This window comes from Spea bombifrons, chromosome 13, assembly GCF_027358695.1.
Source record: "Spea bombifrons isolate aSpeBom1 chromosome 13, aSpeBom1.2.pri, whole genome shotgun sequence".
In the NCBI taxonomy this organism is placed as follows: domain Eukaryota; kingdom Metazoa; phylum Chordata; class Amphibia; order Anura; family Pelobatidae; genus Spea; species Spea bombifrons.
The window spans coordinates 13,331,858-13,352,802 of record NC_071099.1 but is presented as its reverse complement, the minus strand read 5'-3'; the positions used below and the strand labels follow the sequence as shown (position 1 = coordinate 13,352,802).

The 20,945-nt window shown below is 42.4% G+C and overlaps 1 protein-coding gene across 1 annotated transcript in view; it reads right to left on the bottom strand.

Annotated features, from left to right (window-relative positions):
- The window catches only part of CRHR1 (corticotropin releasing hormone receptor 1), a 29,098-nt gene extending 26,708 nt beyond the window's left edge, over positions 1–2,390 (bottom strand). The window contains exon 1 of the mRNA XM_053454110.1: positions 1,653–2,390. Coding sequence (XP_053310085.1) covers positions 1,653–1,691 — 39 coding nt within the window. The 5' untranslated portion in view covers positions 1,692–2,390. The remainder of the gene's footprint in view (positions 1–1,652) is intronic.
- Between the last annotated feature and the right edge of the window lie 18,555 nt (positions 2,391–20,945).

Genomic DNA, 20,945 nt, shown 5'->3' with positions numbered 1-20,945 from the left:
ACAGAGAGCAGGGAGTGTATCTGTATTATACACAGAGCAGGGGGTGTATCTGTATTATACAGAGAGCAGGGAGTGTATCTGTATTATACACAACTCATCTAGATTGATGCAGATATAAGATGTATGAAATCTCTCTCTATTGGGAGATTATAGAGAATGTTTCATTTATGGAAAGGATGTGTGACATCATAGCAGAAATGTCAGGGAGCGTGCACATAGGGTTATAAAGATAGCTACCAACAGTCTCAAATTTACTGGGACTGTCCCAACTGTCTATGTAAATTTCTACTTCTTGAACTTCAGACAGATTTCACTCTGATTGAGCCTTTTGTACATGTAGGAAATGGTGAACTCCAAGGGTGAAGCTACATGTTAAGACATGGCTATACCTGGTGAAGTGTGGAGCAGGGCTAGCCATATATATATATACTCTTAAGTAGGCAGGGCATGGGGGTGGAAATGGGCGGGGACAGGACGGGGATAGGGCATGGCCAAACACTGCTGCCCTGCACCCAGAGACCCAGGGAAGCAGAGCTTCACCCGGAGACTCTGGGTCAAACCCAAAGAGTTGCCAGATATGGTCATGGTGCCACCCAACACGGGCAGAGGGTATCAAGAAGACACAATACATACCATATATTGTGGGTAGGGAGTGGGAGTGGACATGGGCGGGGACAGGAGGGAATAGGGCATGGACAAATGCTGCTCCCCTCCCAGTAGAAAGATCAATGTCATCCAGAGACCCAGGGAAGCAGAGCTTCAACCGGAGACTTTGGGTCAAACCTGAAGAGTTCCCAGATATGGTCATGGTGCCACCCGACACGGGCAGAGGGTATCAAAGAGACACAGTACCACCATATATTGTGGGCAGGCCTTTGAATGGAGCAAGTATTGGACATAGGGGAGTGGTTAAAAGGAGTAATAGGAGGGGTTATAGGGAGCGGCTATATGGAGTATGAGGAGGGGTTACAGAGTAATAAAAATCAGTATGTAATATGCAAAACACATTTTATAAAACATTGCGGGATCTATATACAGTATACATAAACTTATATATAGATATGTTCAAAAAATCCTTCACTTTTTTGGGGGTTATTCAGATATCTGAAAATACTTTTACGCGGAATTATGAGTAAAAAAAAACCAATCTTATCAAAAAAATGCATGTACCTAAAAACTTTCCCTCATGACTTTGTTTTCATCGGCAATTCTCAATTTCTTACGTGAAATCACATTTTCTATTTATTGGGGTATAATAGCCCACCTTTTGTATGATCTAAACCAATGTTTCTCCGGGTCAAAATGATCAAAGCTCAGAATAAGTCAGATAAAACCATATTTACCAAAAGCAAATTAGGGATGAGGTTCTTAATGTGGAGAAATCACCATGGAAACCATTAGAATGTTTGAAATAAAAGTTTTCGCTCTCGGTGGAGAAGGAACCCGTGGGATTTCACCAGATCCCAATCCATACAATGTATCCCCGACAAATAAACCCCCCCAAATAATTTAGCTTTCATACCTTTACGTCTCTCTGACGGGTATGCAGGTAAAATCATTATTTTATTTTCATCGTCCAGGACAAAAAATTGTCGGTAACATGCATAGTGGAAAAGTCTACGCTCCGAGTGATATATATTAGTATTTCTTACCTGGACCAGAAGCAGCGACGGAGCGTTGGCCAACAACATCCTTTCGTTAAGTGCTTAACAATGGTGCCAGTCGAAAAAGTCAAAGGGTGAACGTGCTCCTCAACGATGGACCCTCAAAAACCCATGAACCGGCTGAGCTTGTCCTTGTGTTTCAGGTGAAGAGAAGAGCAGGTGTATTCCAATTGGGGGGTAGAGAAAAGGGGGTAAAAAAAAAGCACTTTGAGGCGTTATGGATGAAAGGGGTCAGAAGAGCAGAAGCATCTTGAAGCAGGTGTGCCCAAGGATGGATGGGATAGGAGGTTGAATGGAGCAAGAAGATAGAAGCCGGGGAAGTCCTATATCCTCAATATTTTCACTCATTTCCTCGTCTCCTGCTTTTTTTTTTCTAGAAAAAACCTTATACCTACATTTTTCCGGCTTCTTCTCTCAGTGTTCGACCTTCTGTCTTCCCTGCTCTCTAATTCACTATTCACCACCTTTCTTTTCTCTCTCCTCCTGTCTCTTATCCTTATTTTTCTCTACTTGCTATATTTTATTGCTGCCACTACCTTCCCCGCAATCTGTCTCTTTCCCTTCTTACATCACTTGTTCTGTGGTTTATTTCATACACATCTCTCTTCCCTTCCCTCTTCTCTCTCTCTCTCTGCACTCCTATCTCTCTTCTCCTCCTCCTCCTCCTCCTCCGCTTTACTCTCCCTCCCTCTGTCCCCTTCTCTCCCAAGGTATGATCCCACTGTTCTCCTCTCCTCCTTCAGCTGTATCTTCATCCACAATTCCCACCCTTGCAGCATTCTACGTTCCCGTAAAAAATATAAATCTGATAGAGCTTTTTTTTTAATATAAAAAATTAAAAGCTAAAACTTATATTTATTTCTGTATATCCAGTAAGAAAAGCCATCTATACATTATCTTACTTTCTATTAGAATGTTTCTCCCATTCCTGGGTAGCATATTTCATATGCCTTTATATTAAGATGTGATTTACATTTTGGTTAAAATACTGAACATTATCTATTTAGCCTCAAAATTTTAATCCAGGGAGAGTTTATACATACATTTCCCAGGTGATCAGTTTTTTGGTCGCTTTCACTGATAAAGTCGAGGAGAAGTTGATGTGTCACCATACAGGCATTTAACGTGCTAGAGATGCCTACACTGAGACATCATGTAGGAGTCTGAATGTGGGTATAACTAGCTTTTTGAATGACAGTGGGCTGGGAAAGGCATTCTCTACCTTGTTTTTTTTGTACTAAAAGAGTTAATGGATGAGTAATGGTGTCTATAGAATAATGTCCTAAGAGCAGGTAGAGGCATGTTGTCTGTAGGGCAGGTGGAGTTATGGTGTCTATAGAGCAGATAGAGGAAAGGTGTCTATAGAGAAGGTAGAGTAATGGTGTCTATAGAGCAGATAGAGGAAAGGTGTCTATAGAGAAGGTAGAGTAATGGTGTCTATAGAGCAGGTAGAGGAGTGGTGTCTATAGAGCTGGTGGAGGAATGGTGTCTATAGAGCGAGGATTGGTGTCTATAGAGCAGGTGGAGGAAAGGTGTCTATAGACCAGGTAAAGTAATGGTGTCTATAGACCAGGTAGATGAATGGTGTCTATAGAGCAGGTAGAGGAATGGTGTCTATAGAGCTGGTGGAGGAATGGTGTCTATAGAGCGAGTAATGGTGTCTACAGAGCAGGGGAGGAAAGGTATCTATAGACCAGGTAGAGTAATGACGTCTATAGAGCAGGTAGAATAATGACGTCTATAGAGCAGGTAGATGAATGGTGTCTATAGAGCGAGTAATGGTGTCTATAAAGCAGGTGGAGTAAGGTCTAGGAGATGGAAACTCTAGAAATGAGTTATCTAGATAAGATGTTACTTAGTAACTGTACCCCAGGGCACTCTAACTCTGGTCAAGTTAACCTTTGGGTTTTGCTCTTTTCTTGAGGGATTCGTTCTCTGAAAATTGATTCTGCCTTTTCTAATAGATAAAGAAGAAACAAAAACGATGGGACTGCTCTTTGCCACAGAAGATCTCAAGACTCGCTTTGGAACGTTGCTCGATCAAAAGTGCTTGGATACAATTGTCTGGAGAACTTACTGCACCCGGCATTACGTGGTAAGAGCTGAAGAGGGTTAAACGTACCCTACTTGCGAGGCTGTGTCGGCTCGGAGATATAGCCTGCTCTGGAAATCCACTTTGTCCTTGACTCCTTAGTTAATCCTGAGTTTGTTGGGTCAGAAGGTCCTACACATACAGCCCACCCCAGCCTCTGGTTGAATCCAATTCCCAGAGTGATTCTCGCGCTTCTCGTTATCTTAACAGCTGGATTTAGTGTCAGAGCTTTTATCAGATTTGGATTTTTAACCCAAAAAGGACTCCATTCGTAGATCTGCCTATCTGATTGGATTATAAGTGCGCCCATCTCTACGTCCTCCCACCGTTAACAAAGCGGTTTATATCATCTTGGGCATTCGATGTCATGTCTTGCAACAGCTTGATGATGGTTATTCATGCCAATTACTGAAAATTCCTTCACGCTCAATCACAGGAACCCCCCGGTTTATTCCCTAAACCTGCGCTACTCGCTGCACCGGGTTTTGGAACCCTGGGAATACCCGGGAATCTACTCGCGGGCAAACCCAGTGCTGAAATCGTACTGTAAAAAAAGCCGTAGTTCTGCTATTTAAGGGACAATGCCCGTGTGAAGCTATTTTCGGTCTGTGTTCGGCAGCAGATGGCTTCTCAGACATGTAGTGGACCACCTGCCTAGAATTAACTCCTTAACGACCAAAGCCCCTCCTGGATGCATTAAGGTCTCACCCTTGTGAGCTTGGAAGCTGTCCTAGCTGGTGTAAAGACACCCCCCCCCAGCTCGTCTGTAGGTCTTCAGCTGATCCTTTATAGCCCCTGACGCCCCTGACATATTATACCAGCGCTCGTCCCCGCACTGCAGAGGGACAGCAGCCATGTGACAGCAGCCAGATCAGAGGCATCAGCTGTTTGGTCTCCTACCTGGGGGGGGGGTTCCTCTCACATTGGGGGAATACCTCCCCCTCCCTTAAAAAAAATGAGCAGCGCCATTGCCCCATCCCTGCATCTTTGCCTCTGACTCTAATGTTGGCTTCAGCCCAACTCTCCTCACCCCTCCCAGTGGCTGCTCTTTTTACTTCTACAACCCCCTCCTCCTCTCCATCACTGCACCTTTCTCTTCTCCTCTCTCCTTATCTCTCCCCCTCTCTGCACCTAACACCCCCCCTGTTTTCTCTGCATCTTTTTCTCCTCTCCTCTCTCCCACTCTGCGCGTATCACGCTGCAAATTCATCTTTTTCTTTTCCCCCATCCACGCAATTAACCCGAATCGCATGCCATTTCTTTTAAAATTCTAATTATTTCTTACACGCCAACTCTCCCCTAGCCGAGGACACCCTATATATCTCATATCTGGTTTTTTTTTTGTGTGTGCAGCCGCCGCATTTTCAAGAGCTGCGCCATCGTACACCACACCGCCGGAATGTGCCCCCTTCCCCTTAAAATACTTTTATGGGGTCACCCCCATCCTTCCGTGAAATTCATTTTATCTCCAGAAGACCACAGCCTACTATCTTCGCTGACCTCCTCATTCTCCTCCGATCCTTTCAATCTCATCCTATCTTTCCCTAATTTTTAACCCCTTGCCTCCTTCATCTCAAAATCATGTAGCCGGAGATGTGTAGCTGCGTTAAAGCATTGGGGGTCTTTGGGGGTTTTGTAGCAGAGGAGCCCCCTGGATATTGTCCTCGACAAACTTCCAGTGCCCTTCTCCTTTGCCCCCAAACTCTCTGCGGATGCCGTTTCTGGAAATATCCAGAGAGATTCCTTGACATTTACTTAAATAGCGGCCGGGGCGTTTTTTTTTTTATTTTTTTTTAATTTTCTGAGCCGTGAGGATTTTCTCTCTCCTGAATCAGCAGATTTTCTTTATTACAAGTAAATGATCTTAAAAGGTTTTGTTTAATGCAGATGTGGCCACTCCACCGTTAGTTAATTAACAGGATTAAAAAAAAAAAGAAAAAAACTGGGCTTTAATATAATTATTTTTACGAGTACCGCTCAACGCTTAGCCCGCAGAACATACGAGAAACTGGAATCGAGAGTGGAGCGTAATAATCTGGAATCCTTATCGGATAGCGTTGATGTTAAAATTCTTAAATAATGGGATAAAGTTCACTTTTTTCTTAACAGCCATCTTCAAAACCCACTAAATGCTGTTTAATGATTCCCAAGATCCACTTCAAACCCACTAAACGTTGCGTTAAAGGTGGAGTTCCACTTACAATACAAATTGCACTCCAACCAGGTATCCCTTCAATTAGCCAATTATTTTCATGATTAAAGTATCTACTAGACAAGCACCCCGGCCAATTATAACACTGCCTGTGGTAAACAATAGAATGGCTCAGTGTTAATCACCCAGCTGGACACTGGTTAATGAAAGTCTATGGAGGAAGGGACTTCATTAGCATCGCCATAAAGCATCAGCTCAGTGTGGTGAATGGGCAGGAAAGTCACCCAAAATATCACATGACTGACAGCAATGGCGGCTCCAGGTCTGCAGATAAAGGGGGTTCTTTGGGATTGAAACATTACTTCTGAGTCCGGTGTTAGTATGTGTACAGATAGGATTGTCTTGTCCATAGGGGAAGAATAAAAATTGCCTAGGGTCGTGGTACAAGGTTTTTGTTTTTTACCTTCTCACGGCCACATTTTGTACGCTTTTTCTTAACACGAAACCCGCAACAGTTTGTTCCTGATCGAGCGCTGATTGTTGAACGAAGGCGGCCCCTGCAATCCGTGAGATACGTCGGGAAAAACTATCAGCCCAGGGCCAAGAATGTATCTTTTCAGAACTAGGCAGACCGTCAAGCCGTGGGAATACTATCTATCAGAAGTCTTTAACACTTAAGATACAGAAATGGCAGAGACGTAGACTAGAAACCAAGAACCTGCCGGCAGATCGGCCCCATTCGGCCCCCATCTATTCTGTCTGTTTCTCCAGCTGTAAAGACCCAAACCTTAATCAGTCGTTGGTCTCGTCTTAGATTCAGGAGCCGTATGCCTATCCCATGCATGTTTAATACCCTCACTGTATTACCCTCTACCACTTCTGCTGGGAGGCTATTCCACTTATCTACCACCCTCTCCTTCCATACCATCTAAGCCTCTCATCCTGTACTCCTTCTTTTAAAATAAGATCCCTCCTGTACTTTTGTTAAATCCCTTTAAGTATTTAAATGTCTTAATCGGCTATTCATTCGAAACTATGTATATTTATGAGTTCATATAATCGAAGAACCATTGGACATTTCCTTGAATTATTTGATTGAATTCGAACGTATTCAGGCAATTTCTAGACTTTATTATTCCAGGAAATATAGTGGTTTTTTTTTTCTTGCTCGTCTTGCGCATCAATATTCTGTTTGATCTCCGCGTAGGACCTTGTTACACGAAATTCTAAAAACCTCAGCTAATCACCCCTTTTGTAAATCAGCGTGAACCCTTTTGCTTTCAGAGTCCCTCGGTGGTTCCGAGGGCAGCCAGACGCTTTATTCTTTAAAGAACATTTAATTATCTAAACATTTCTAATTTTCTGCCGTCGGCTGGTTATTCTACACAAAGGAAAGTGGAAGCGGTGGAGCGGGGGCTTTATTAAAAAAAACGGTATTTTGTTTTGTATCTTCATGCTCGTTAGATCTCTGGTCCGACAGCACGTAGAGCGTTGGGTACCGTTCTGGAGACCCCCATCTTTAGAAGGATATTGACATTCTGGAGAGCGGTCAGAGGAGGGCGACTAAAACGGGGAGATCTCAATATGGGGGGAGAGAGATTTAAATACTTAAAGGGATTTAACAAAGCACAGGAGAGAAGTTTATTTCAAAGAAGGAGAAAAGATACGACCAGAGAATCTAAAACTGGAGGATCGGAGGCTTTGATGGAATGTAATGAAGATTTATGTAGATAAGTGGAACAGCCTCCCAGCAGACGTGGTAGAGGGTAATACAGTGATGGGATTTAAACATGCATGGGATAGGGTTATGGCTCCTGAATCTAAGACGAGTCTTTACTGCAGGAAGAGTGGACTGGCTGAATGGGTCTGATCTCCCAACAAATTAGTTCAGAATAGATAGAATTCTATAATTCAGAGAGAATTCATGAAAATAATCAGTGTTTGGGGTGGGTATTTTCCTTTAAATCTCCCTCTGACTGTAGAAAAGAGGATTTTTCATGAAGCTCCGCTGATTCTGGGTCCTGCGGGGACGTCTTCACATTCTGCCTGGGTTACTCTCAAACTGGAGAGCGTCCCGTAGGTGACGAGAGACCTGCATTAGACATGGTAGACAGGCACGTAGTTTAGGACGTTCAATACAACGCTGTCTGCATAGAGAATGATCTCAAAGCTCTGGTGCCGCGGGGCATGTCCCGTAATACCTACCTGTTGGCTGCTGCTTCCGTGGCCAAAGACCAAAGCACGTGTATAAAAATAGACAGGCGCGCGGGGAAAGCGCGGCTCGGCCCCAGGCTTGCTTCGCCGTCTTTGCTTGGCTCTTTTAGTGGAGAGATTATTACACGGGAATTAAAGTTAATAAAACACTTCTAGCCGTATTCTAGTTAATGTTAGCCGGCAATGGAGACCGTAACGTTCACTCACTTACGATGTAGAAAAGCCAGCTTTACCCCGCTGTGGATGTCGCGCTCTGTTCCCAGCTCTGTGGCCCGTGTGGCATTTGTGTCCTGTTACTCAGGTGTATATAGTGTATATAGTGTATAGTCATGTGACTCAGGTGTATATAGTATATATATAGTGTATAGTCCTGTGACTCAGGTGTATATACTGGGTGCTTCTGGCCAAGTCACCCGTATAGCTCTGTTCCCTGTACTTTCCAGTCTCAGGCATTGCAGGCAAAAACAGGGACATAATTTCTCCGTAACATCATCATTTAGTTTGGGGAGATTTATCCATCACATTCATGTTCATGTTTCTAGCCGATGCAGTGAGGTGCAGTGTGTGTGTGTTCGTGGCTGATGCAGTGAGGTGCAGTGTGTGTGTTCCTGGCTGATGCAGTGAGGTGCAGTGTGTGTGTGTTCCTGGCTGATGCAGTGAGGTGCAGTGTGTGTGTGTGTTCGTGGCTGATGCAGTGAGGTGCAGTGTGTGTGTTCGTGGCTGATGCAGTGAGGTGCAGTGTGTGTGTGTTCGTGGCTGATGCAGTGAGGTGCAGTGTGTGTGTTCGTGGCTGATGCAGTGAGGTGCAGTGTGTGTGTGTTCGTGGCTGATGCAGTGAGGTGCAGTGTGTGTGTGTTCGTGGCTGATGCAGTGAGGAGCAGTGTGTGTGTTTGTGGCTGATGCAGTGAGGTGCAGTGTGTGTGTGTGTTCCTGGTTGATGCAGTGAGGTGCAGTGTGTGTTCCTGGTTGATGCAGTGAGGTGTAGTGTGTGTTCCTGGATGTTGCAGTGACCTTTAAGTACAAAGGAAAATGAACATTGTAGTGCAATCCTTCTCTGTAATTAGTAGACGTGGGGAGAGCGCCCGCTCCGTCCACAGGACAAAGCTATATTTGTAGCCAAACAAAGCAGGTTGCCAAGGAGCTGGAATGAGTCAGAAGACGGACCTCACAGACAAGATGTGGTCAAAACACAAAACCGTCTACTAAGAAAATTCCTGCCCAGAGAGGTGACCTCAGAAGTGACGGCACTAATATCCCTAGAATATCCTGCTCTCACCCCAGAGGTGACGGCATTAATGATCATGAAGACTGTCCCACTGATTCATGACTCTACAGATCCCAGGAGGCTAGAGACGTGGCTTCCAAAAATGTCACTGCTGAAGACTCTCCAGCCTTTACCGGTGCTATATATATATATTCTCTGGAACTCCGTACATTGTTCTGTCCGACTCTCCCTACAGATTCTAACTTTAAACACTCGCTAGAATCCCACCTGCTCAGAGCAGCTTCCAATATGCCCGCTACATACCCGCAACCTGCATTCTAAAGGAACCCACCCGTCCTCCTTACCTTCGACATCTCCAGACCTCTGACTACCTCGTCTTCTGTCTCCTTCCCCCTCAACCTTCTAAATAGATTGTAAGCTCATGCGAACAGGGCTCCCTTCACCTTCTGTACCAGCCTTTGCATATTGTCAATTTTAATGTTATTGTTCACTTCCTCCTTATTCTAATACCGCTCTAACGGAATCGGCTGACACTCTGTAAATAAGACATAATGTAAAGAAAAAAAGCTTGGACCCTGATTACTGCAGCCGAGGAGCGCTACAAAAATAGTCATGGGCTTCCTGCGGTCGTCGGCTTTAGCTAAATCCCCTTTTCCATTTCTCATAAGCCCTGGTTAATTGACCTCATCGAACCTCACGGAGAACGGGATGTATGCTGGGGATTCGGGATATAGACTGTGAAGCCATTCTCTCTCTTCTGGTGCTAAAAATATTAACGTGTCAAGAAAACGCGTGATTGTCTTAAAGATTTTATTGCGGTCCGTCCACCTAACGGACACTTTGATTGGATAAAACCATACATAATAATACATTTAATATGAATATAATATATATAGCTATATAATATATAAAAATACAAATTAGTCCCCAAATCATTTCTGGTTGACTAATAGCATTTAAATCTTTAATTTACTTTGTAAAAGGTCTATTAGAATATTAAATATTTATAGACTAGAAACCACCACAAAGTTTCGACTTATCGATCTTCTGACGTTGGGCTAAGAAAATCAAGATTTCAACAGAAATTTTTTATTATTATGGAATATTTGAACCCCTTTGAGAGCTTTTAACATTCTAATGGAATGTATTATTCGATAATTTCGCTCTGACGTCTATGGTGGTGGTCTTCAGGTGGAACGTGGACATCCTTGTCTTGGAATTTCTAAACAGAGCCACCACCGCAAGACAATGGATTCCATATTCCACGGCGTGTTCTTTTGCATAAACCCCATCCAGCATCTGTTCCTGTGCCATGCGGGGGTGTGTGGACAAGAGAAGCGCGTTGGGTTTGAGCTGATCATACAACGAGCCTTTCCCCAGAGACAAAAGATGTGATTTGAGTTACTTATTGAACATTCTTTATGTATATAGGAAATCTGTCAGCTTTATCTATGAGCAAGGTCTCTTGGGTGGGAGGATCTCTCAGAATTTCTGAGAAAGAAATATATGGAGAAGAGTTATAGTAAGCCACATTAACCTTTTAGCTGAAATGCATTATTTAAGTAAGGACACCTCCCGTATCTCTCCAGTGATGCAGCGGGTTGAGTATTGTACATATGACTTTGTGTACATTGGTCAAGGCCCAGCTCCCACCAAATGTTTTGTTGCCAGCATCGGACAAAAATAGTTCTCGCTCTTTTATCTGAGCCCCAATCTTCTAGACAAATACCCCGACTCCTTATCATCCTGTCTGTGGGAAAGAATAGAATGGCTCAGTCTTAGTCACCCAGTCGGACTCTTTGGCTACTGATGAGCTATGGGGGAAAATACTTCATTAGCATCGCCATAAAGCATCTGCTCAGTGTGGTGTTTGAGCCGAGAAAGTCACCCAAAATATCGCTTGGCTGACAAAAATGGCGGCTCCAGATCTGAAGATGAAGGGAGGTTATTGGGACAAAATGGGATCAAATCAGGTTTTTGTCAATACCGAAATTACTGTATACAGTGCTGGGGGTTATATTACTGTATACAGCGCTGGGGGTTATATTACTGTATACAGCACTGGGGGTTATATTACTGTATACAGCACTGGGGGTTATATTACTGTATACAGCGCTGGGGAGTTATTACTGTATACAGCGCTGGGGGTTATATTACTGTATACAGCAATGGGGGGTTATATTACTGTATACAGTGCTGGGGGTTATATTACTGTATACAGCGCTGGGGGTTATATTACTGTATACAGCACTGGGGGTTATGCTTATACAGAATTTTTTTTTATGCTAATAGTGCTTTATATAAGCTTTTTAGTACAAATGCATAAACATAATACAAAGCCGCTATTTAATCTTCCTGGAGACACACAATTATCTGCCAGGTGAAGAAAACGAAGAACGACCTACTAGTCACCTTGTATCAAACCATCTGAAACCTCAGCATCTGCTTTTTCCCATAGACAGATGATTGCCTTGTCAATGCTACACAGCTACCGGCTTTCTACTCACTTTCCATGACATTTGTTAATGTTTTTTTTTTTTATTTTTTTTTATAAATTTATAAATTGTCATATAACTTTTGTGCATGTGAATATGAAGTAGTAGAGATTTTAACTTGTAAGAGCTTTCTTCTTCCAGGGACATCCAACCGCGGTAAAATCACTTACTTGCTTTCCGAAGCCAACTTTTTTTTTTCTACCGGTTAATTTAGCTGTTGCACGTCGCTCGGTACAGACCCGGGACTAACTAAAACTATTTATATAGCTCACAAAAACCTTAATGATAGGATTGTGATTAGCCAAAGGTCTCTTGCTTGGAAAATGTCATTAAACCAGTTAAAAGCCCCAAAAGAACCCTACTGAGTCATGACAAATTGACCTTTTTCAATATCGGACACGTGTAATTTATAGGTTGCCCAATCGTGCACTAACTTCCTCCAGGAATTAAAGTATCCATCTCTTTATTAAAACTTTTCCCACCTATTTCTTTATTTTTATACGCTCCGAAGCCATACTCAGCTATAGAGAGGGGCAAAGGGCTTTGGAATCTAAAGTAAGATATGTTGTCCATGTTGGATGTTCACACACAGTATGGTAGGTTTCCGTACGGTTGTTTGAAAATGGTGAATGGGTCTGCGTAAGCATAAGAAACGAGAAAGGAAAGGCTAGGGAAATTCATCATGGATGGTCTCAAGAGGTTTGGCTGCACATGGTGATATGGGAAGCACCGGAGAACCACTAAAAGCAAAGGACGGCAATAAAACATCTAGGAGAAGGATTGACAGGAGTGATATAGCCCTTGACTGATAGCCCAAAGAACCATAGAAAGGTCTACATGATGAACTCACAATGAGCTTCTGTAATTATCAATGAGGCCTCCATGGATTCACCTCTTGCCATCCAGAGGGAGAAGAAGATGGATTAGATTACAGAGCAGCGGGAGGTCAGGGAGTGTTTCCACTATACGAAGAACGAAGATAGTACTTCCAAGATGTCTTCTCCTGAGGATAATATTTGGAACATTTGAAGGTGTAATAGAAACAGGATGGTTGACTCATTAAAAATGTAGACCATGGTAAATTTAATTGGTGAAAAATTAGAAAATTGCCCTTGGGGGGCATTGTGGCCAACTCTACCTTTAATAAACAGACCCCATAAAATTCGAGGGCAGTCACAGGCCGCTCAGCTTAAGATAAGGTCGGATTTAATTTATTGTGAATTTAGAAATGAATAAGTATTCGAGGATTTATGTTTACATGTTTTGCTTCATTTTCAGACACAGTAAAGATAGATTTAAAAGGAAAGTTATTTCCTTTTAATCTCATGATTACGGCCTGCAGATGTTGAGTGGCAACATAATGTTATAATTCACACACTCACATCCCATCTGGTATATTGTATGGAGTGGGAAGATTGCTGGTCCTCTGGGGCTTCCGTCTAATATCTTAATGGCGCCTTCACTCACAACCGTACCTGGGAACCAACCCTGAGCCCTCCCTGTTTGGGGGGCTAATGATGTCCATGGGTGGGGCCATTGATATGTGTTGGGGGGCCGATAATGTATGTGGGCAGGGCTAGCCCCAAATGCTTTAAATTTGTATGGAAGTGGCACCATTATTCAGTCTCAGCTAGCCAAAGACACAAAGTGAGGTGGAGGTGCTGCGCGATCACGTAGAGATGGAAGGTAATGCTCATCAGTATCCCAAAATGGCCGCACGCATGTCTATGCATCAAATAAAATATGTTAGTAAATAGACTGCATGAAAAAGTAATTGCACATCATAAATCCAAATTAAATAAGCAAATGAATAATGACATTTATTTTTTTGATGGCCGCTCTTCCTTTTACCCCATTGTCCTCCAGTCTATATTCAATAGGCATTCAAGGGAATTAATATTCTGGCTTCTGAGTCAACCAAACGGTTGTCAGCAGAGGTTAACAAGGGTTAACATAGCAAACGAATTAAAAAAACTCGATCCTGAATGGAAAAATCTCTGGATCAGATAGGACCAGGCCGGTCACGGTGCGTAAATTAATGGGTCGCCGTATTTCATGTGTTATTGCGATTTGACCCTTTTTCAAACTTATAAGACTGTTAAATACTGATTCCCACCTCCCCTTGTGGATTTATACCCCCACCGCCAAATACCATTCCCCTAAACAAATTTTCTTTTACCAAGCAGGCTTTATTTTAAAAAATGGTAAAAAAACAAAAAAAAAAACAATTGTTCCTATAAATCAGGCAAAATAATGCATTTGTGTCACTTTTCATTATTTCAAAAGCTTTGTGTAGCGTCTCGGCGAGAGACGTTTAGAAAAAAAAAAAAAAGCCTCCTCTGGACATCACGGTTTGAATCCATAAACCCGATCTTAAAGAAATAAACTATTAAATATAAAAAATGGGTAAATAGAGGGGTGCGGGGAGCACAAATGCAAAAAAATTATTTTTTGCTCCATCAAAGCACCCATCACAGCAACAGCATGAGATAAGCTTATAACGTAGGAGAGCTTCTTAGCTAAAGACCTTAGAACCTTAAAGAAATTAGAAATACCCAAAATATAGAATTTTTGCTATTAAAAATGTCCTGGGGAACGCCATGGTATTTTACATAACCAAATGCTAACCCATGGCGTGTGAAGATACATCATTCCGGGACCATTAGCTTTCCAGAAAAGGCCTTCTATACCTTATCCTTATCACCTGACTTCCAACGAACCCCAATTAACATATCAGGATATGAAATTAATTGAAGGCAACATTTTCCTACTTTTTTTTCTTTGCAGGAACCGAGTTCTGATAGAATTCCTATTCAAAAGCGGAGGAGCCTAATATTAGTAATCCCCTTTTGATGCCTCATGGATTCTCATGGTGAAAACTCTAGATTAGGTTGGACCAATTCCAGATTTTTTTTAGGAAGCTTGCTGAGAAATCATGGAACCTGTATCTCCACCCCAGCCCGAGGTCTACCTATTATCTCTAACGTTCTCCATGGTGACAACCCTTAACGTGACCAGTGACCCTAAAGTCAAGGCTGAAGGTCTCCTATCCATCACCTTCCAAGGTCTTCAAGATCTCCATCCGAGGCCTCTGCGTCTCCAGCACAGAATGCTCTGAGAACAGAGGCTTATGAGACGTCCTGTCCCTTTAACAATTTAAAGTGTCTCGCACCCCCTCTAGGGGTTAAATCTCCCTCATATTTGCCACCAGTAATTGCATAAGATGAGATTGCTTCATCTCCCCTGGGGCCCAAGGTACGAGACGCTAATACATGTCAGGAATAAAATGCCCGGCTCGTTTCATGCGGTATTTATAGTCGGGGGGGGGGTACCCAAACCTTTGCTAAAACAGGTCAATTCGGCAAGTCCCCCCCCCCGGGGGGAGCATTTTAGATGCAATAACCCGGGATATTAACCCTTTTTTTCCTGCCAGGAGGAGAATGAACCCGCAGTTGAAGTAATTCTTTATGACAAGTAAAGAGCTAATTGAAGAAATTAATATATATTTGACTTTGGAACGCCGCCGTTCCATTGTACCCAATGTATAAATCGCAATTCAAATACGGAGATAAATTCAATCTCCTCTGTGAATAACTGGACTTAAAAATATTATCGGTTAATATCCTAATTGACTTCATATCCATTCCTGGGAAAATTGTAAGAAGTTAAATATCTTTTTTTCCTCGTCTCTGTCTTTAGATGCCACCAACATTTTAAAAATATACCACCCAAGTCCCCCTGTTTAGTGTGGACAGTCCCTCTTTGTTCCACAAATCCCCGATGTCCCTCTCTCTTCCCCTTGATGCCCCTCTTTTCTAGGAGGTCAGAATGTTTGCTGGGTATGAGGGTATCACAGGGTTCTACAGCCCTAAAAGCCCCAATAATATGTATAGAAACAAAGCCCCCTCCCCAGCTTACCTCTAACCGCACCCCTAAAACAAAAATACCCCTTTATGAAATCAACTTTAATGTAAAAAAGTTTGGTTTTTCTAGCAAATGTATGCTGATAAAAAATATCTCCCAACGGGGGAATTGTCTTTGGTACCCAAGGAGGTGAGGCCATGTCTGGACCGCGGGAGTAGTTGGAGCAGAGATGATGTTGGGGAATCTTCTGCCACTAATAGGTATTTTTCTTTTCTTCGTGTAACTCTCCCCCCTCACCATGCGTTGGAGAGAACATATCTATCAAGGGAGGAAATAAAATGTTCCACTTGAAAGGGGAAATTAAATAGAATTGTGACAGGAGAAAATGGCAGAACAACCAAGAAGCATGTTTAACATGACAGTAGAAAAAAGGAGGGAGATGAGGAAGGGAAGCCACAGGGGGACGCGGGACGCGAGCAAAATAAATCATTGCTAAGCATGTGAGGCTCACTGGGATTAGCGTGCAGGACGAGCGAGACTCAGGGGGGATTAGAGTGAGCGCCGAATTAAAGACTGACTCCAACCGACCGGCAGCGAGATAAAATTAAGAAGAAATGGAGGGTCCAAGAGTGTCCAAGAGAGGAGCTTATTATGAATGAGAAAGAGACGCTCGGAGGAATGAGAGACTGATGAATAATAAGACGAGATCTGCAGACTCAATGAGTGTGATGTATTAGACACTCTGGAGTGTTTGGAGTGTGCAAGGAATTAAAAGAGAAACTCTGGAAGATAGAATGCACGGGATAAATACCAATAACCCAGTTGGCGGACGGAGGGGTGTGCTCTGAATAAGAGAGAGGCTGAGTGATTTAAAAGCGAGCAGAGGGATGCGGGTTTAACTTTAAAGCAGTTTAAATGAGAGAGACTTTGGAGTGTCGGCAAAGAGAATAGAATAATACAGCCGTGTTGGAGTGAATAAGAGAGTGTGATGAGAGTCGTTTCAGACTGGTTGAGGAAGGTGGAACAAGTGATGGTTGTTGGCTCTACCAAAGTGAGTGTTGGTATCTTGGACCGGGCCTTAAGAACTAAAACAAAGCTTTAAAGAAGTTCCATGGAACATTTTTAAACTTGCCACAATTCCTACTCAGAAGACTCCAGAACCATCAACTGTAGAGATTACCCAACTCTACGAATCTCCAGTAGGCTAATGATCTTATTCCATTCAGAGTTAGGTATGGAGGAGCTGATGGACAATACAGAACTTCACAGTCCCCATCCTCAGCCATAGTTCTCTAGCTTCTAGTTTTCTAACTTGATGGGAGGTAGGGGTAATTTTGTACTGACAAGAAAGTAATTGCAAGTATTAGACTTGGAGAGTCTGGACGGTTCTTCTCCAAAGAATAACGATAAATAGCCAAGCTCCATATGTACAGTGACTTGCCTGCACCCTAAAGCTACTTATATTCACACTGGGGCTCAGGTGCCACCTAGAGGTTGTTGTTGGCTAAGGCAAGGTTTTTGGAGCAACGTCATAACATCGTAAACTCTTCCGAATTCTCTTTATTTCATTCAAGCTCCGACACTTCAACTGCTGTGGACCCGGAAGCCCCATTAGCTGAGGAAGATGGACACCTTCTTGTATTTGGTACAGCTTAGTTTACTTTTTTTGCTACCACTCTCGTAGGTTGGTGAACGTCACCTACTTAATGGTCAGTTCAGATGCAGCAAAACTTATTTAAGTGACAGAGTCCAGTTAGAACCAGTGTACCACAATGAGAAACCACAACATCATCCAAGCCCAAAGCCGAGTTACGTGGACACGGCAAAATACAACATCCACAATCGCACAGCATTCCTATATAACGACATTAAAAAGCGTGCGTACCGGTCACCTACGTGAATACAATAACACGCCACGGAGCAACAGACTAATCCTGCCTTGTCTTTTTTAATTATTGATCAGAAGAATGACCTATGGGTTGTCACACTTTGCTGTTCCTTTTGTGTGACAGGTTTGGACAGTTGACTGATTATTGTCTGGAGGCAGGAAAACTAGTGATTTTTTTAAGATTTGCTGTCACACAGGGGTATTGATTTAATCTCAGGTGCTGGGTCACTACAGGCTCCGAGGATAAGAAATTAACAAAGTCTACAGAGAACGCCGGAAAGTTAGGGAATCACTTTAAACATTTTCAGGCCGGTTCTAGAATAGGTCCTCTTTTCTTTTGTAAAAGTCCAGACCGATAGGTTCATTTCCAAAGATCTAAGGCTGTTGGGTTTACTCCATGAGTCCTAAACAGGGACAGGTGAAGGAGTCTGAGACAAGGCTCGTGGAGATCATCTGTGTCTGTGGGACCTTCACTGAAACGTTCATCATGAAGCCTTTCTCTTCTTACACCTAACCCTACACAATAGTTTGATTTTTGGGTTTACACGTGAAAGTTCACCAACAAAAATGTTAAATTTGTGTGGGCTTGCCTGTTGATCGTGGTTGGGTCAAAGTTTCAGCTCTACAGAGAATCACAGGTTTGGTAAAAACATGAAGCTATGGTGTCTCCTCAAAATAATAATGGCAGTGCTCCATGGATACCTCACAATTGTCCATGTGTCCCTCTTTCCTCCCCTGATTCCCCTCTTTACTCACCTGATGCCCCTCTTTTCTAGGAGGTCAGAATGTTTGCCGGGTATGAGGGTATCGCAGGGTTCTACAGTCCTAAAAACCCTGATAATGTGTATAGAAACAGCAGGAAACGGCTTTATAAATTAAACGGGGTAAATAAACCCCATTCTTCTGAAGTGCCTTACTTGGCTACATAAATAGATATCCATAGATAACAAAGTCATACAAAGAGTATTTCTGCTTGAATATAAACACATATGTGAGTATAAAATACCGCAGTAATGTTCTGCAGCTTACAATTAATGTGGCAATTAATGTGTTTTGCCTGATTCAACTGAATCATTCCAGTGTTTGAGAATTTATGTTTGTTCTGTAGGTGTTGGAATCCTGTTTTCTGAAACCAAATGCATTGTTGTCCCAAATGATAATGCATATTTCATTATTTCTTAATTAAATTGTAGTATCGCAAAAATGTATGCCAATATTTTTCAAGGGATATTGTTTCTATACAATGCCTATGGAGTGAAAAAGTTCTCAGAGTCAGGCTGGGGCAGTGAAAGCTTATAATATAACATCATTCATAAAAATATATCTATTTTTTAAAAGTCAGAGTCTTCGATCAGAATCTTGAACACGTGAAAGCGCTTCGGGGACTGGCGTCTAAAAATACTTTCTGCACCCAAAAGAATCGCGGAAGGAAGAAGAGGATTTCGGTTATGAATATTTCAGTAGAGAAAAGTAAATAATTCGGCTTTGTTTGCATTGGGTAAGTGATAGCTTTAACAGATTAAAATGACTTTCACAAGTATATTAAGGTCAGAGCGACGTCTTCAGAAAGCTTTGTATCCCAAAGATTAAAAAATACTGAAGATTCTTTAATTTATTTTAGGTAAAAGGAAATTTTCACCAGCCACGAATGGGATGTTTCTTCAAATTAAAGGGAAAGAACACAAGAACAAGTCTTATACGTTAAGTATAAGTAAGAGCCAGCTTTGTTGGTAGAATTAATATTCAAATATTTGTTTTTGTTGTTGTTAAATATATATAAATATATATATATTAACGCTTTATAGTTCATGTGACCTATTGTAGAGACCATGAACAAAAAACTCAGTACATATACTAAAATGAATATAATAAATATAATAAAAGCTATGACTGTTGTAGCTTTGATTCTCCGGGCTAGGCTTAAATCCCCATTAAAAACCCCCCAATAATGACACCACACCATAAATATGGATGAGAAAAGGCCACAGCCAATTTTATTTATTAGAGTCATTGTCACGCCAAAACCTGAAACAATAAACATAGGTGCGTTAACAAGGACAATGACTCAAAACACCAACATGTAAATATATACAATAAACACACCAAGCTTGCCAAGTAATCCAGGTACCATAACCAAATACCACTTAAGGAAGGGACATACCGAGATGCCCCCACCCTGACCTGAGGTTCCGGCACTGACAGCCAAGAACCTCCCACCAGATGTTACCAACCATTCACTTACCACCACATTAACCCCCTGGATACCTGGCAAGCTGCCGCCCCACAGACTGTGACAAATGACACAAACCTACAAACAAAAGAAAAAGGGAGGGAGGGTGGGACACGCATCCAGGTAAGCTAACCACAAAAAATGGTTCCTGAGCCCGGGAAAGCAGCCACTTATATAATCTTCCCCCAACTCCACCCCCGAAATTCCCGCCAAAAAGCCTACCCCTCCTCCACACAACAGTCAAGGCCCACTATAGCCCATGCTGGCCCCCCCGTGGGCATCAATCATGAGAGCGCTGTCCAAACCTGCCTCAAACAAAAATCTCTTCTATTAAATTAATGAAATCCCTCTTTTCCACAAAAAACGGTCTCTTTTTAGGTGCCTTTAAAATCTCCCCCTGCCTGGAATCCGTGGTCCCCTATGTTATTAACCTACCTCCTTCCTTTGGGGTCGAATGTTTGAAAAGCAGCGTTCTTTGCATGTGATGTACTAAAAATAGCCGCGTGATTATTGATTAATCTAGAAAAAAATAAATATGTTTTTCGGGATTTATTTAATTTCGCTGGAGGTTGGCACCTGTAATGTTTTTTTTTAATATCAAGCAGAAGTTGCTATAACGACCGAAAAACCAATTAATTTGCACCCTGTCCCCACAACAAAGGGCATAGATAGCGCGCTCATCAATTTCAGTATCTGCTGCGGGTTTAAGTGACCTCGTAGCATGCAAATAAAATAGACTTTTAACCCCTTCGATATCGATACCCATTGGCCATTGTGACGACTGGAAAAAGACTTAATTCCACCCATTTTCCTACAGGGGACACATTTACACCAATGATATAAAGTAATATCACATAACCAGTTAGGATCAACTCTAACGAGCAGTTTACTGCATCGTGGTTGCCATAACAACCAGTAATTGTTAATTACCCATGCTAATTGACTGCTTATCTTCATGCAGGGCTATCAGAAGTTAACGATCCCTGTTTCCCCCCCCCCAGTTTTTTAACACAAAACAGCATAAACTTTCCAGCGCCAGCCAACCGGCGGCGGGGGAGACTGCAGCCGCTGCGCTAATTTGCAGTACATATAATACCGGCAAAGTTAAATTCCTGTCCCCA